The 17,862-nt window shown below is 38.8% G+C and overlaps 1 protein-coding gene and 1 long non-coding RNA gene across 2 annotated transcripts in view; one reads left to right on the top strand and one right to left on the bottom strand.

The window, feature by feature from the left end:
* Positions 1-5,086, bottom strand: part of ABCC4 (ATP binding cassette subfamily C member 4 (PEL blood group)) — a gene marked incomplete in the record, with an annotated part of 121,259 nt that extends 116,173 nt beyond the window's left edge. The window contains 1 exon segment of the mRNA XM_072411097.1: positions 4,925-5,086. Within this exon segment, the coding sequence (XP_072267198.1) occupies positions 4,925-4,998 (74 nt within the window).
* Positions 5,087-5,261: 175 nt separating this feature from the next.
* Positions 5,262-12,010, top strand: LOC140330737 (uncharacterized). Its single transcript, XR_011920794.1, has 2 exons — positions 5,262-5,827; positions 10,605-12,010. It is a non-coding gene; the product is annotated as an uncharacterized lncRNA (long non-coding RNA).
* The last annotated feature ends 5,852 nt before the right edge of the window (positions 12,011-17,862 follow it).

The raw sequence follows: 17,862 nt of genomic DNA on the forward strand, positions 1-17,862 counted from the left end.
ACTTTAACACTAAAGCCTCATCTTATTTCTGCCAGAGACTATAAGCAGTTTAGACAGTGAGGCCATGTACACATGTAAAATCAATGTTGCTGGATATAATCTTTCATGATCAATTCCAGTGACAGATGAATCATCAAGTGCTGTACACACAGCCCCGTTCAGTTTAATGGAGAGGGGATAGGGGAGGACAAGCAAGCAGCATCCATTTGTATTTGCCTCCATTATTATTATACTGTATTTACATAGCGTCAACATATGCAATGCTGTACATTAAACAGGGGTTGCCAATAACAGACAGATACAAACAATAATACAGGAGGAGTGGACCCTGCTTGCAATAGCCTATTTAGAAGAGTGAAAATCGGTTACTCTCAATCAGTTGGTTCATCAATCTGCCAGGTTATTTCTTCCTTGTACCCAGGTGGGGTTTTTCTTAAAAAAGATCTCTTTAACAACCCATGATGGACAGTGTTTCAACAAAATTTGCAAATCAATCAATGAGATACTAATATTACTTTTACATATTGTATATTGCCACAATAATTACTTAGATTACAGTATTTGGCACTTGTGTTCTATCTATCTCAGTGTTGAACCCAGAAATTTAGGTCACACACTTAAAAAATGTAAGTTACATGCCAGTTATCCCGGTTACCTCGGTCCTCATTTGGCCAGGCTAAAATTACTTGTTCAATCAAGATGGCCAGGCACCCAAACTTGGTAGTGCAGTGGGTGATGATGCCTGCACCCGTAAAGGGAGCCAGGACAGGTGAGTGTGTTTAAAAAATTCAAGGCAGGTAAATGTAATTATTTTGCAATAGGGACATGATCTATCTGGACATGATTTCTATCTGGAATCTGCCAGCTCACAATTTTTTGTTATACTAGACAGGCAAATCACAGGTTATATGCTATCCAGTGCTCTTTAGTTATGTTCAACATAATCATGGATAAATAGTAAGAAAATGTTTACAGCAAATAGTCTGCTAGGCTTCAGAATCACAAATGCACCCATAATGCTCTTTAAACAGTGTGACAAAGGTCATCCTATCATACTCTTGTTACCTAATCTTTGTACTTATCAACGCAGATACAAAAATTAAACATATAAATATCATTAACCAAAGCAGGCATAGATAACACAGCTCAACAAAAAAAATGTTTTCACTTGCCAAGGATTTTTTAATATATTTAGTGTATTTCATGCCTGCTGAAATGACATCAGTTTCATTGAATTGGCTCTTCTTAGTTCTTGTGATACAGGAATCGGATTAGACGATTTTACCAAAAACAAATGTTAATACATATTATATGTACATATATGTTACATATATGGTAACATATTATTATCAATCTTTATTTACACCGATGTTTTGCATTTTATATATTAAATGTAGCATTATTTTCATGAAACTTTAATTTGCCTTCTTTTTATTCATACAATTTTTTTACAGAAATATGAGTTCTTCAAGAAGTTGTTTAAATGGCCCTAATGTATTTTGCTACATTTGTGGTGAATATTCTCAGCAAAAACAGAGAAGAAACATTACAGAATTTGTGAAACAAGCATATCTTGCATATTTTGGTATTAAACTGGGGGACCAAGATAAGTATTGGGTCAAGTATAGTGTCTACGTCAGTGGAAAAATGGAAAAATAAAAAGTTTGAAATTTAGTGTACCTATGGTATGGTAAGAACCCACAAATCATCCTAATGATTGTTATTTTTGTGCTGTGAATGTAAAAGGTTTCAATTGTTACAAGAAAAACAAGTGGGAGTACCCTGATTTGGAATCAGCAAGACAACCTGTGCCGCATGTTGCTGATGTACCCATGCCAGTGTTGTGTACACTACCTGATATTCCTGTATCCAACATGGAGAATATACAGGGTTGGAGTGTAATCCAGGAGTTAGCAGTGGAAGTGAATATGAAGGAAGTGTTTCATTAAACCAGCAGTTCTCCCAAGAAATGCTCAATGATTAATTACGTGACCTAAAGCTGCGTACACACATCCAATTTTTATCGTTGGAAATGAACGACGAACGAACGCCGAATGACCAATTGGCCAAAAATCGTTTGTAAAAAAAGTAACCAACGGCGCCGACGAACGAGGATAGTCGTTGGAAATGAACAACCGGACCGGCGGATCGGATTGGACGACGATCGTTGACCATCTATCGTGTGTGCGGTCGTTCAGTGAACGTGCATGTTCTGAGCACAGAGACAGTGAGACAGTTCCACTCGAAGTTTGAAATCTGTTTTACTGCATACTGGCAACTGCTATGCATCTATTCTAATTGGTCACTCAAAAAAACTTAAAGAAGAATATGAAAATATCAAAATGGTCTTACAAAAGCTTTGCTATCATGAACACCAATGGTCCATATGTGTTGATTTAAAAATGGTGAACTTCCTACTTGGACAGCAAAGTGGATACACAAAGTACCCATGTTTCATCTGCTTGTGGGATAGTAGAGTAAAGCAGGATCACTGGAAAAAGTCACATGACCTCAAAGGGAAAACATGAAAAAAGGTGCAGCGAACATCATTAACGAGCCAATGGTTGGCATGGATGGCCGATGATTGCTTCAAATACATTTGTTAGATTCTTCCCTGGATTGAGTACTGAAAAATTAGAAGCAGGAATATTTGATGGACCCCAGATTCGGAAACTGATAAATGATTCAAATTTCACAAGTTACATAACTGATACAGAAGCTTCTGCCTGGCACAGCTATGTTATGGTTGTCAAAATCTTCTTGGGTAACCATAAAGCACAAAATATGAAGAACTGGTACAAAAAATCCTCCTAAACTTTAAAAATGTTGGTGCTACTATAAGGTACACTTTCTCCATAGCCATTTGCAAAAATTTCAGGAACAAGGGAAGAGGTTCCATCAAGATATAAAGTGATCGAAGAAAAGTATCGGGGCAGATGGGACAGACCAGGGGTGGGCGAACTTTTTCAGGGTCAGGGGCCGCATAATCTAACCAGGGGCCACAAAATGTCACTGAACGTGACATCATGATGGCTTAACCCCCCTCCACTCCCCCATCACAGATTTGAGCCTGTGATGGGGGAGTGGGCGGGTTATGTGCAATGACAGCCCGCTCACTCTCCCATCGCCAGCTCAGAGCCTGTGAATGGAGAGTGGGCGGGTTGTGTGCAGGGACACAACCCGCCCACCTCCACGAGCCGGGACGTGTTCCGCAGCTCTGGCTGGTGCGCCACCCCCAGCTGGGTCCTTCTCCTGACCCTGCTCGGGGTGGCACAGGCCAGAGCCGTGAAACACCCAAAGGGCCAAAAAAAACACCGTATTGGGCCATATTCGGCACACGGGCCGTAGTTTGCCCATGCCTGGGATAGGCACATGATGGCACACTACTGCTTGAGCCTTCAACGCGATTGTCCTGATCATCAGCATAAACGGAAAACATACAAACAGAGTTTTTCAATGATTTCTTTGTGATTAGTTCTGTAAATATAGTGAATATATTCTATATATATTGACATTAGGTATTTCAAAAATTTAATTTTGGATACATAAGCATATCTAGTTTTATTTTGCTTAATTTTTATGTTTCTTTAGTTTTCTATGAGGTTATTATTGAGATCGTTATTTTAAAAACTAGAGCCAATCTAGCAAAACCAATACCATATCTGTGCATAAAACATAACCTAAAATGACTTTAATCTGTTTGGCAAGAAAATGTTTGTTGACCAGTGTAATACATCAGTGTTTCTTGACCTTTTTACCTTGGAGGATCCCTTGAAAAAACATTCAGAGCACTCTTAGTATATTAGTGTGGTGGTCGGTAGGAAGAATGTCTCTTTCGTTGCTGGACATCGATGTCCAATGTTAGGAATGTCACACACAAAGATAGCCAAAACAATCACTGGAGTTACTTAAAATTACCTGAAAGGCACAAATTGTTCAAGGAACCCCTACCAAGCCATGGAGGAACCCTGGTTGAAAAACACTAATACATAATATTATCAATGAACCAGTGTTTTAGCCACCAAGCAGATTGTATGTTGTAATGTATGTGGAAAACTGAATTACAATATGTGGTCACATAACTGAATGCCCAATACATGAACACAGATCCTGGGCCTTCCATGCATTCCAAGGTTTAAAATATGTAAAGCGGTCATTCAGACAAAAATGTGATCTTGCTTACTTTTTTAATTTGATACATGGAGGTAAATTTACATGTGTACATAATATATATGTACATGTGTCATAAAAGAAATGCACAATTCCTATCATCCAGTACAGAGAAAGAACCCTCAACTATCATCCAGCACTAGGATGAGCCATCAAACATTATCCACATCATCCAACACTGGGAAGAAGCCATCACGCATCATTCACTGCACAGAAAAAGAGACATTGCACATCCTCTAGCGCAAAGAATGAGTGGTCACACACCACCTGTACACAGAATGATACCTTACACATCACCTGTACATGGAATGTGCAGTCACACATCACCCTACACATGGAATGTGCAGTCACACATCACCCTACACATGGAATGAGCGCTCACGCATCACCCTACACATGAAATGATCACTCACGCATCACCCTACACATGCATCACCTGTACATGGAATGATCGGCCACACATCACTTGTACATGGAATGATTGCTCACACACACACACCTGTAGATAGAATGAGCCCCTTTACCCTCCAGCACATACAGGTGACAATGGCAGAATATCAGGCATCCCTCGGTGTCACCCGGCATAACTTCTATAGCTCAGGAGTACAAGCTGCAGGTGAATTACAGCAGCAATAGCAGCAGAACACAACTGGCACCCTTATCCCCCCACAGAAGTGTTGTAGTGCCCAGTCATTGCCTGTACCCGGATATATGAACACGAAGTACACAAACATGGACAGAGCTGCTCACTCACCAGAAGAAGAGTTTGGAGCAGAAGTTAGCGGTCTGCAGAGGGTTGGGTTTCCCTTCCTTGTGCGGAGGTTCCATGCTCAGCACCTCCCGGTCAGCACAATGTCCCTGCACTCATTAGGACAGCCCGAGGACTCACAGCACCGCAATATGCTAAGCAGTCCAACCAGGACACTGCCACACAGCCACGCCCACCGCTCCAACACTCGCCCCCTATTGGACGGAGGCTGAGACCGAATGACAGGATCATCTATTGATAGGCAGGAAAACAGCGTGGCACAGAAGAGAAGGGGCGGGGCGTGCTCCTCGTGTTAGAGGGCAGACTTCCTCTGCTTCTGGGGAGCCGGGTGTCGGAGATGCTCACCTCGGTTACCTCAGCGCAGGGTTACCGGTACATAGAGCTACGGGCTGGCATTGCTAGAGCTCAGCTTACACTAGGAATCATGATGTAAGCCGCCACTAGAAGGCGTGTTTTCATTGGGAGTGAATCGTACTGCTGAGTTCCCGGTACTTCATTGCTTGTTAGGTGTCCGGAGTCACTCAGACCTGGGCTGATTCACCCACTGAGGTTTGCTTCATTCGCCCGCTGATGGTTGGTCAGTTCACCGCTTCTTTATGCCAGGAAATGCTGGGTAGAGGCTCCATGGTATTACCACCACCCTGTAGTGAGTGGTGCCAGACGCTGGGTATTTCAGAACCAGAACTGCCATGGCAGGGCCCAAACAGGTGGCAGGGTGAAGAGTTTGGCGTGAACCTGCCCCAAGTTTTAAAGGTTTATAAACCCCTCTTCCACCTCTAATACAAGCCTATAGGCAGTGAGTGAAGCCATGCCCTGGGGAGACACCACATGAATCATCTAACAGCCCCATAAACAATGAACGTGTGTACAAAAACTGCGGAGAGACATGTAAGTATGCTAAGTTGCAGAAGGGACATCACCTGTCCAGCTTGCAAAAAAAAGACTTGCCTTCTCACAGTTTTTTAGTGTAGAAATATAGTTCCTCTTTAATTAAAGGAAAGATCTAAGATAAGGACCTGTGATTTTGCTGACTTGTCCTGGGTCAATGACCTAGAAAGGATTGAAGCCAAAGGGCAACACAACAGCCAGGCAACTAGCAATTGTAACACCAACATACATTGTTCTGAAATACATTTATAAACACATAAAAAGACAGTAAAACTGTATGGGCATTTAAAGTTAGTATAGACTTAGCCTCACTAACATAAATGTGTGGGAATGTATATAAAAAAAAAGAATATTAACCCAAAGTATTTGATCATTGAGTATTGGGAGTATGGAGTAAATGCTACAATGAATGTACCCTGGAAAGATGACCCAATATAAGAGAAACGTTGGGTTATAAACATTCATTGTTCTGTCTTCTGGATCTGTGCTGATTCAGGAGGACCCTTGGCCTCTTGGTTGGTACAGAATTTTGGTGAATGGACTCAGTTGTTTATAATATTTAATTTATTTACATAATAATATATATATTTAACCTCCTGAGCGTTACACTGAAGTCTAGATTTCTGTACCAAAAGTGATCCACTGTTTTTCATGAAATTTTTTTTTTAAATTGTAGACCTGTAACTTACGAAATATGTCCGAACAAGGGTTCTAGTAGATAATATGAATATAAAAAATGTTTGAAACACACAATCATTTAAAAAAAAAAAAATTATTGTTAATAAAATTAAAGGAAAAACACAAAAATCAGCTTAAACACGACTACATAAACAAAGCTTGAAGCCATGGCAGGGGTCAGGCAGGCGGTGATGTCCAGGTCCAGGCAGAGATGTCAGAGTCCAAGCAGAGGTCAAAGCAGGCGGAGATGTCAGAGGTCAGGGCAGGCGGCAGGCAGAGATGTCGGAGTCCAGGCAGAGGTCAAAGCAGGCAGCGAATGGTCAAAATTAGGCGAAGATCAGCAAAGGTAAGATAAGACACAGTGTTACACACTAGCCATCCAGGGAATAACTGGCAATTTTTAAAACTTTGATTCTGTATTTATTGGGGTTTGTTTTGAAATATTTTGTATTTGATTGGATACGGGAGTTTGTATCCAATCCAATACAAAATAAGAATTTGAATTTCCAAGTTATTTACTTTTATTTTATTTATTTTTTTGTATTGGATTGGATACAGGAGTTTGTATTCAATCCAATATAAAATGAGCGTTTGAATTTACCAGTTATGTACTTTGTATTAATTTTATATTATTTTGTATTGGATTGGATACACAAGTTTGTATCCAATCAAATACAAAATATAAATTTGAATTTCCAAGTTATTTACTTTTTTTTAATTTTTTTTATTTTTTGTATTGGATTGGATACGGGAGTTTGTATTCAATCCAATACAAAATGAGAGTTTGAATTTACCAATTACACACTTTGTATTTATTTGAATTATTTTGTATTGGATTGAATACAGGAGTTTGTATTGAATCCAATACAAAATGAATGAATGAGTTTCTATTTGAATTTCCCGCACACGCGCCGACGTCATCATGCACGCAGGGAGGAGCCGTCCGTTTTTTTTTTTCTCCGCCGGACGGCTTCTCCCTTCAGAGATCATCCGACGCTGGAACGAGAAGGACGTCGGATGATCAGCGGGACCAGGTAAGAAGCCGGCCGGGCGGCGGAACACAAGATGCCGGCCGGCGGAACACAAGATGCCAGCCGGCATCTTACCGGTCCCGCTGGCACCCGACGCTGGAGAGGGAGATCGACGGACGACGCTGGACGGAGGACGACGCTGGAATACGAAAACGACGCTGGATGAGCACAGCGGGACCAGGTAAGTATGGATGGGAAAAATCTCGGGGTTAACCATCCTTGCAATTTTTTTGTGCCCGAACGAAGGTCGGGCTTAACGGCAAGGTGGTTAATAGATTGACCCACACTCCAGTGTTTGAGGGTTTTTTTAACATGTTTTATTTATAGGAAAAGAAATTGGTAATGATACCAAAATAACACAGCAATAGATGGATAAGAAGGCATAGCATATAGGCATCAGAACATGTCTATCCCTGGTGACATTTATACAGTGTCCATGTGGATATCAATGTGGTAAAATGGCCTTGGGATGTGCTACAGTCCTTGTCCATTGCTGCCGCTGCTTGTGCCAATTGGTTATGCATAACCTCATAGGGGGTCACTCTTCTCTTTATCTGCAATTTTCATTTAAGAAGTGGAAAAAAAACAAGAAAAAGAAAACTGAACTACTGACAGAGAAGCGGGAAATGAGAGAGGGAAACATAGGGAACAGTACAACTAGTGGGATTACAGGGGAAAAGAAGGGAGGGGGATTGTGTGGCCAGCTATATCCAATTATTAAGGATAAAGCAATGTTTCAGCAGCAGAAAGTCCACGTGGTGTCTGTATTTCAAGGTGTCCAGGAACTGCATCCACTGGTACCATTTATCCCAAAATTTAGTCCAATTCCCCCAATACTGGATAAGGTCATTCAGGGGCTTTTTTTAATAACGTCACCTTGATGGGCGCTTCTTAAAAACTTTATCATGAGATCGTGAAATGATCCATGAAATATGTTAATGGTAATAAACCCTGGTGCCCTCTAGAGCCAGATGCATTTAGGATCTATATCATGTATATCCAGTTTGAAGTATTCCTCAGGTTAGGTTTGACGACCCTGGAATACTTCCGCGTTGTGTAATATCGAAGGGTTAAGTCTCCAGAACCTAACTGTGTTATCCTTTTTTGGGAAGGCTAAGGTAAGGGTGACCAGGGCATGATCAGAAATAGTAAATGGTTCCATTGATCTGTTGATTAGACAGATGACATCCCTTTGGTAAACAAATACTCCACTTCGGAATATTGATTAGAGGGTAATGAGAAGAAAGTGTAGTCTTTGGTGCTGAGGCATACCATATCATGTAGTTTAGGAAAAGATAGAGTTTTGATAAATCACAAAACTTTAAAAATGAGAGAAGAACCTCCCATAGAATAGTCTAATATATAGAATTTTTATCAATTTTTAGTTCCATTTTGTAACATTACTAAACTTGTAGTGTATGAGGTCACACTTACCTCTTTCTCGCTAAAGTACAGATGCCTCTCTCCTTAGTTCTGACCCTGCTCCCCTGCTATTCCAAGTTTTATCAGTTTTGCCCATTCTGACAGCCAATCAGGAAATAGCCCCTAAATCATCCCTGGCTATTTAGCTAGCTCAGACACTGAACCCAGCATTCCTGCAACTTGTCTGAGCCAGTGCTCTCCCTGCCTGTTCCCTTGCGCTGTTCCAGTGTTCCTCTGTGTCTGCAGTGATCCCCGTGTCACCTGTGCCTCCTGTCACTTCCAGTGTCTCCTGTGTTTCCAGTGTCTGTGGTGGCCCCTGTGTCGCTGGTGTTTCTGGATTTCTGGTTCTTGACCTCTCTTGCTTGCTGCCTGCATCATTCTGCCCACCCTGTTGTGCCCAAGGACTGCAACCTGGCAGTAACCAGCAGCATAACACCCTCACCACTAGAGGCTCTGGAGAAATGCTGGTTACTGCTTAGATTTTGTGCCTTGGCCCTTCTCAGGGCTCATACCATTTCTGTGCAAGCCGTAGCACCCCCTAGTGGCCCTGGCTCCAAGTGTGACAATGAGTGCATTTGTGTGTGTTGGAGGTTGTGTGAGCATGTTTGCAGTGTGCTGAGCACTGTATAAACGTTTTGAAAAGGTTGATTTTGAGAATTGGAACAGACTGGATATCATCATCAATAAGCACAACCTAAAACATTTATGAACAAATAAAACTAATGTACATAAGGTAGCTTATATGCAAATTATACTAATGCCACATCCCAAATCGTATACAGTAAAATGAAAAAAAGAGCAAAAAAGGGGACTTTCTGGCACTTTTACCTCACGTTTTTGAAAAACATAATATATGTGAAGTTTTAATTGCACATGATATTCATTAAAAAAACACATACTAAAATATATAGATAAATCTCAATAATTAATCGTTCAAATTCTTTTTCCGGACTCGTGTCTACGTCAGGAACTGAATCCTGACTGAACCCTCTGGATTATTCAGAAACATTAAACATGACATAAAACGATCAGTAGCAATGATATATTATACTGCCTTTTAGAAACAGCTTGATATAGACATCAGAACATTTAGGGGGATCTTCATTTTTTCCCTCTTTTCAATGGCATTTGTTTATATTTATCAATGATCCTATTCTTGAAAAATCACATCCCCGTGCACGTCCCAGGCTCAGGGAAGTGAGCGGCCTGTGTCCCTGGGCATAACCCCCCCACTCTCCCATTGCAGGCTTAGATCTACAATAGGAGAGTGGGCGGGGCTACATCACTATTGGGGGGGTTTCTCCCCCTTTGATTGACACCTGGCCCCCACGCATGTGCCGTCAAGAGCCGGTGATTTTAGTGGTCCGCAGAACCAAAAAGGTTGGCGACCACTGCTCTAGAGAGGAGTTTTTATGTTCATTATCTCAATTTCGTTCCTGAAAAAGTGGACACGATTCTACGAAATGCGTCAAACCAGAACTGAGATGTATTTATGTGTTTTAGTATGTGTTTTTTTAATAAATATGTGTAATTAAAAATTTAATTATTCTCATGACATGTTAATGACTGAATGTCAGGAAATACAATTAAAATCTAGAATGATTTAATCTGTATGGCTTTTTCTGATCACAGTTTCTCTCACCTAGGTTTCTGTCAGGTATAAAGGTACTTGGTTTACAGAGATTGAGCCATCTGGTAAAGCTGCCATTCCCCTCAAGATGTCAGTTTCTTGCAATATTGAAACCAGAAGATCTTCTGTACATTGCTTCATCTCTAGCAATTTATTAAAAATGAAGAACTGAATAATTCTGCAAAATCTTTGCAAAGTATGTAGCATACATAAAGATGACTGTAGGTTTCTCAATAAAACTGGAGTCACACTTATATCCCAGAACCTACACTTAAAGAAGAACTAAACCTGAAAATCAAAAAAAAAAGGTGCTGACAGGTTCCTTATTGCTGAAGGAACATGATATGTCTCTCATTTAATAAATCAAATTTGCCTGTCAATTTGCAATCTTGTACACTGAGCTGCACATGCACTGCTCAGGTGTTATCCTGGCATAATAAATTGCCAGTAAAGAATAAACTCTCATGCTGGGAGTCAAATCTCTCTGGCTAAACCAATGAAGTTAGCTAAATCTCCTGGGGAGAGGACAGGGGGAAGATGTTGACATCACTGAAGAAGTGAGAAGAAGTAATTTTTTTTTAAATATAGAAAGGGTAGGTACATTTGTTTTATTGCAGAAACAACATAGCCTATCCCTTCTGCAGTAAGAACCCGTCTGTTTACAATTTTTTTTTTAGGTTTAGTTCCTGTTCAATCTAATCCCAAAGTAAGCAAACAGCTAAATGCACAGTCTAACATATATGTTTACTTTTTTTTAACTTGCCAAGGAAATAGTAATTTTGGTAAGTCATTCCTTGGCTGCACACACCTCTTCTAATCAGTAAGATCACGCTGCTACGTCCTGGTTAAACATTACTGGTATTAAACTTTAATGCATTTTAGGCCAGTTTATGGTTTAATGAGGAGCCTGAAAGGAGCTAATGTTATAAGCATAGAGAAACTCTAACATTCTAAAGAACTATATAGTTTTTAACGGAAAGAAAAAGGAGAAAAAACAGGCTTTTTAGGCACAGATATAGATGAAATGGTTATATTTTTTGGAAAAACAAAAGTCCAAAAGAGCAAAATCTTCAACTAACATAGTACTTCCTACACTAGTTACTAGCATATTACTATGTGTTTTACATATCACATAAAAAACATAAGTCTTTGCACATTGTCCTGGCCCCGATTGCATTTTGCCCAGGAGGCTTCATGAGGGCGATATGAGACCAGGACTGGTAATGATCAACAAAACAATAACAGAAAAAAATCTTTTAGAACAGTGAAGAAATATTTGCTTAACTTAAGAAGTTCCTATGTAAACGCATATGTAAAGGATTAAATCTATTTTGAATTATAAGTGAATTAAAAGTACTAATTTTGGAAAAGCATACCTAGTTCAAACATAACAAGTATACAATCATGAATATTAAAGAAAAACACATACGTGCCATATGTCACCAATGTATAATCCTGATTACAATAGAGAAGATAAAAAACTCTCCTTTTGGTAAATCACTGATTGTTACCCTTCTTAAGAACTATATACAACTTGGCTTGTCATACCCAAAGCAGATCACAAAAGCTGTACATGAAACTACCAATACAGCTAACAAGCATAGAAATTATCCATAGTCTGTTGATTCTTAGGCTTCCCAAAGTAGTCCCAGCTGTCCTGTACCTTTTCCTTTACATCTTTAAGTTCATACTATGCACATTACATGGTGTTTATTAGCTGTGCAAGTTAAGGCAAGTTTTTTTGTTTTGTCTTCCTATTGTCTTGGTCACATTAAACTATATTCAGAGCACAGGTTTATCACTAAGGTGACCACCTAACGCAACACATTGCCAGCTGCAAAGGAACATATTGACAGCATCACCAGCATATCATCAGCAATCGCTTGGAGAAGCATTATCATTTAAACTGATATTCAAACTGGTCACAAATTACAAAAAATAGTTTATGATGCTTCACAGGACAGAAACCCCACATAGGATGTGTAAAGTACACTATATATAAGGTGATTTTAAAACAGACACAAACTAAAACATATTTGCTTTACTGCGTTAAAGATCACAATGTATAATAGCAAATTATGGACAGCCATTACAAGAGTTTTTCGTTCAAAATTAGGCTGAAAGTTTTCAGACTCTATTTTTCATTTTGTTATGTTGCAGCTTGATGCTACAATGGTTTTTTTCCTCGTTTTTTCTACACTCAGTACCCCATAATGATAAAGTGAAGACAGCAATATTAGACAAATTAGTATATTTATTAAATAGAAAAAAGTTGAAGAATCTTTGTCAGCAATTACTGCCTCAAGTGTTTTAGGTATGATGCAACAAGCTTTGCACACCTGGATTGGGGGATTTCCTGCAGTTCTTATTTGCAAATTCTCTAGGTTTCAGTCAGGTTGGATGGGGACCATTGGTGGACAGCCATTTTCCAGTCTCTCCAGAGATGTTCTGGCTGGGCCAATCTAAGACATTCACAGAGTTGTCCCTAAGCCACTCCTGTGTTGTCTTTGCTGTGTGCTTTGAGTCGTTGTCATGTTGGCAGTGAACCTTCGGGCCAGTCTGAGATCCTGAGCACTGTGAAACAGGTGTTTATTGAGAATATCTCTGCACTTTGCTCCATTTAGCTTTCCCTCAACCCTGACCAGTCTCCCAGATCCTTCTACTGAAAAACATCCCCACAGCATAATGCCACCACCATGCTTCACTATTTGGATAGTATTGGGCAGGTGATGAGTGGTGCCTGGTTTGCTCCAGATATAATGTTTAGAATTAAGGTCAAACAGTTTAATATTGGTTTCATCATCATTTCTGGAACTTAATCCCAACTTCAATAAATTTTAGATAAAACTCAAGTCTTGTTGCAAAAGGACTGAATACTAATGTATATGTGATATTTCAGTTTTTTCTTTTAAACAAGTTGACTAAAATGTCTGAAATTCTGTTTCACTTTGTCATTTTGGGGTTCTGAGTGTAGAATAATATACAGTTGCCTGTTGTGCATATTTAATGTATAAAAGAAGAAAAAGAATGAGGTTCACGGCTCAGGGATTGTATGAAATATTATATATGTGTATTTGTTACATACTATCAAAGAAATTTACATAATGCAATCAGGTATTTTACCTTGGTCCTGTTAACCCTTCACAGAACCTAGGTATTATATACTAGATACAGTACTTCTATGTCATGAAACAAATAAATGTGTGAAGAACCGCAAAAGTCCCAACCGTATGGAGTTTGTGCAAAAATCCATCGCGTTTTGCCACCATTACGCTTCCTCAGGGATATCTTTTGTACATACATTATGGTCTAAATATGTATAGAAAATCAGTAAGTCAAATCAGGTAAATACCTAAATTCAAGTGAATATATATTTATATACCCTGTTTCCCCGATTATAAGGCACTGTCTTATATTTTTTGAAATGCCAAAATATGCCCTAGGTCTTATTTTCAGGGGAAGTCTTATTTTTCCATGAAGAAGACTACAGTACACATTTATTGTTGAAAGTCACTCATGATCACTCATGTTCCATTGATTGTCCCCTTCTGATCACTCATGTGCCATTCATATTCCCCTTCTGATCACTCTATGCCAGGGGTCAGCAACCTTTACTATCAAAAGAGCCATTTTGCCTCCTCTTCCGCTAAAGAAAAATAGTCTGGAGCCGCAAAACATAACACAGTTTATAAACTTTTAAAAGTTTTAATATTTTTTTAATTTTACCTGTTACAACAAGTGTGCATGTGTAGGCCTACTTTGAAATAAATTAAACACTGAACTATGCCCCTAGAAGCCTCCAGTTTCTAACATATCATCCTGTTACATTAGAAGCTGGAGGCTTCTAATGTAACAGGGTAGATTTTTTTGATGGGCAGAGTTCTTTATGTTCTGACGATGCCTTAGCGATGAAATTTTAAGGGGTGTTAGCCACAGGTGTCCCCCACTTGCACCTCTATTTTGGTCACCTGTACCCCCGTTTCCAGATAAATTGGGGTTTAGGTGCTAGAAGCCTCCAACAATGTGTAACAGGGTAGGGTTTTTTTGATGGGTGGAGTTTTTAGGAGGTGTTAGCCACAGGTGTCCCCCACTTGCACCTCTAATTTTGTTCACCTGTACCCCCTTCCTGTTCCAGAGAAATTGGGGTTCAGGTGCCTCCAGCAATGTGTAACGGTAGATTTTTTTGATGGGCAGAGTTCTTTATGTTCTGATGATAGCCTAACAATTAAATTTTAGGGGGTGTTAGTCACAGGTGTCCCCCACTTGCACCTACATTTTTGGTTTTGTACATCTCCCCATTCCAGAGGAATTGGGGTTCAAAGGAGGGGGGTGTCATTGTACACACCGGCATTGTTACTTTCAGTTTCACTCTGCACTGCAGCCAGGAGCAGACACCTGCTGCAGCCAGCATCAAGGAGACACACACAGGATCAAATATCGAGGGATGTCTTATTCACGGGTGAGTGTCTTATTTAAGTTATTTTTTCAAAAATCGGGGGTGGCTTATTTAATGGGGATGTCTTAAAATCGGGGAAACACGGTACATATGTTCATTTGAAATTCTTTAAAGTATGCTAAGTATCACATGGTTACATGAAGATTTACATATATAGATGTAGGTATATAGCATTCAAAATATATGTGTGATATACAAAATAACAGATTATTTGTGTAAACAAGAAAGGAATATATTTACTTACGTATCAATGGGAGATCATAAAAGACACAAACATGCGTGATAATAAATGTGGCAAGGTGAAGGTTGAAAACCTTGTCCTAGTTAGTGCTAGATATGAATGGAATAAATAACAGTATAGTATAAAGTAGTTTTACAAAATATTTTTCATGTATCTATACATATTGTATGAGGTATATTACCTCCTTAAGCCTTAAAGAGGATTTCGGTATATTTCTATATTGATGTACATAAATGATAAAACGATTGCTGTTTCATTCATCCATCAGGATTGTAAGGATGTATTCCATTGCAATTTTAGAAACAGCTGTTGTGCATATTTTATAGCTTTAAATAATTAATGTGTTTTCATAAAATGCATTTGTCTGGTTAGGAACAAATATTGGCAGCTGTTTGAAGCATGTTTATGAGTTCTCACTGATGTTTGTTCTATGAAAAAAACTTGCTTAATAAAATTATTATATATATGGGTTACCGTTTGTCACAAGAGCACTTTTTAGTTTATCCACAGACATTTCATAACAATGAAAAGAAATGAGACTACATGAACATTCCTAGAATTTAACAGAATAAAACTTTCACATGGGTTCTGTTTGGAACATGCTGGCAACATTATAGCAGTTTACCTTTGAGCAAAGATTTAACATTGCTCATGAAGAATAAAATGCTTGTTTTTCTTTTGTCCAACTCCATTGATTGAAGGTCAGGATCTGCACACATTATTAGTATTTCTATAACAAACAGAAGTCTATTTAGTAATGTATGGTTTATAGAGATTTGAAAAATGACTTTTCTAACCGCCTTGGCGGTATTCACAAGTGTGGCTCAGGATGAAATTGACATGCCAAAAGCAGTAACCCCAAGCCAGACTTGGGATAGGAAAAAAAACTCCTACCTGCTCCCCTCGATCCAGCGGCGTCCTCAGTGATCCCCAGCCGACTTCTGCATCACATCCCCGGGCTCGATCGATGTAACGTGTAAAGTGTTGGTATGCCCGGGAGGCGTGGCTTGGGGGGGAAATTTAAAAGCATATTACATTGTAATCTGCTTTTAAAACATTGATCACAGTAAAATAGTTATAAAACATAATTCCAAAATTTTATTCTAATATTGTCCCCTTGTTTGGACAAATTTTAAAAAAATTGAATTTTTTAATTTTTGAATAAAGTTATGTTTTATCATTTTATTTATAACATTTTTAGAAATATTTATTATGTTATAATTTACGATTTGTGTTTCAAACTTTATTATACTTTATTATACTGTTTCAAACAAATTTCCACACAAAACAATGTAACGCTTTTGACATAAAAATACGAACATAATTAGAATGCCAGGGGGGTTAATGTACACATCTTGGCCTGTATGTGACTCTTGATAACTGGTGCTGGACACCCCATTTCTAAATGACTATCCTAAACAAAGTAATACTTACCTTACTCCATAGCCCCACAGTCCTCCTCCCTTCCATATCTGTTTTTGATAACAGGATCCCCTGCATGCTGCAAGTAAGCGCCATCCCTGTCAATAATGCATTGATTCATAAGTATAAATGTAAGATGTATTTTCTGACTTTTCACAATTTTCTCACATTTTAACACTGCTGGTCAGTGGCAGTAAAAGTGTAATTTATGTAGATGAGCAGTGAAGAGAATGACTGCCAATTTAAGAAGAATTCTTTGTTTTATGGACCCCAAAACATAAACGAGGTAAAATCCATAAAGAGACCAATTATGTAATACCAGGTAAGCCTGACTCACAGTATTCTTGCAACTAGTATTTACCTGATGTACTTATTCTATACATTCTAACTGCTTCCAGGGAATTCCAGCACCTGATAGAGCCCCTTATATTACTTATATATATTGAAACCAACTTCTTCAATAGAAATATGTGTGATTGTTATTATGTTCATTTGCTAGCTTTACAACCAATTATGTAATCATTTGAGCAACGTATGTATAAGATTATGGATATCTATGATTTTTTGAAATTTTATACAGAGATATATGAAACTATCATGTTACAGCTGTTGATACATATTAATTCTTTTACAGTTGCTAATGTATTCTCTGTATCCCCTGAGGAAGCCCTAAGAGGCGAAACGCATTGGGAAAAGGGGATTAAGGAATATAGGATCAAGCATTTTTCTGTTGAGTCGAAAGTTCACTTGTTGTTCTTGTTAAAATGTCTGATAATTTTATATGACACATGATTTGTCTTTTGATTAAGCTCTTTTATATATTTTGCAGTTTAATAAAATAATAACCTTTTAATATATTCTTAGTGCCACTTGAAAAGCCTCCTCTCTTCTGGTTTCTCCTTTTTCACTATATTCTATTATGGACCACCAATGGTATAGCCACTAAGGTAAGGAAGAAATTTTCTTTCCTGAATCACCAATGTAAGGTGGATTTATTCTCCCACTAACCACCTAAATAAAGGACAGTTTTCATTCCACCAATATAACGAGCATCATCCCCACTGAGTATTTCACTTCATTTCCACTTGCTCATCTGCAGGTAATGGCATTGTTATTGTCAACACCTATGTATTGACATGATTGTCTGTTTGTTAT

This window comes from Pyxicephalus adspersus, chromosome 1, assembly GCF_032062135.1.
Source record: "Pyxicephalus adspersus chromosome 1, UCB_Pads_2.0, whole genome shotgun sequence".
In the NCBI taxonomy this organism is placed as follows: Eukaryota; Metazoa; Chordata; class Amphibia; order Anura; family Pyxicephalidae; genus Pyxicephalus; species Pyxicephalus adspersus.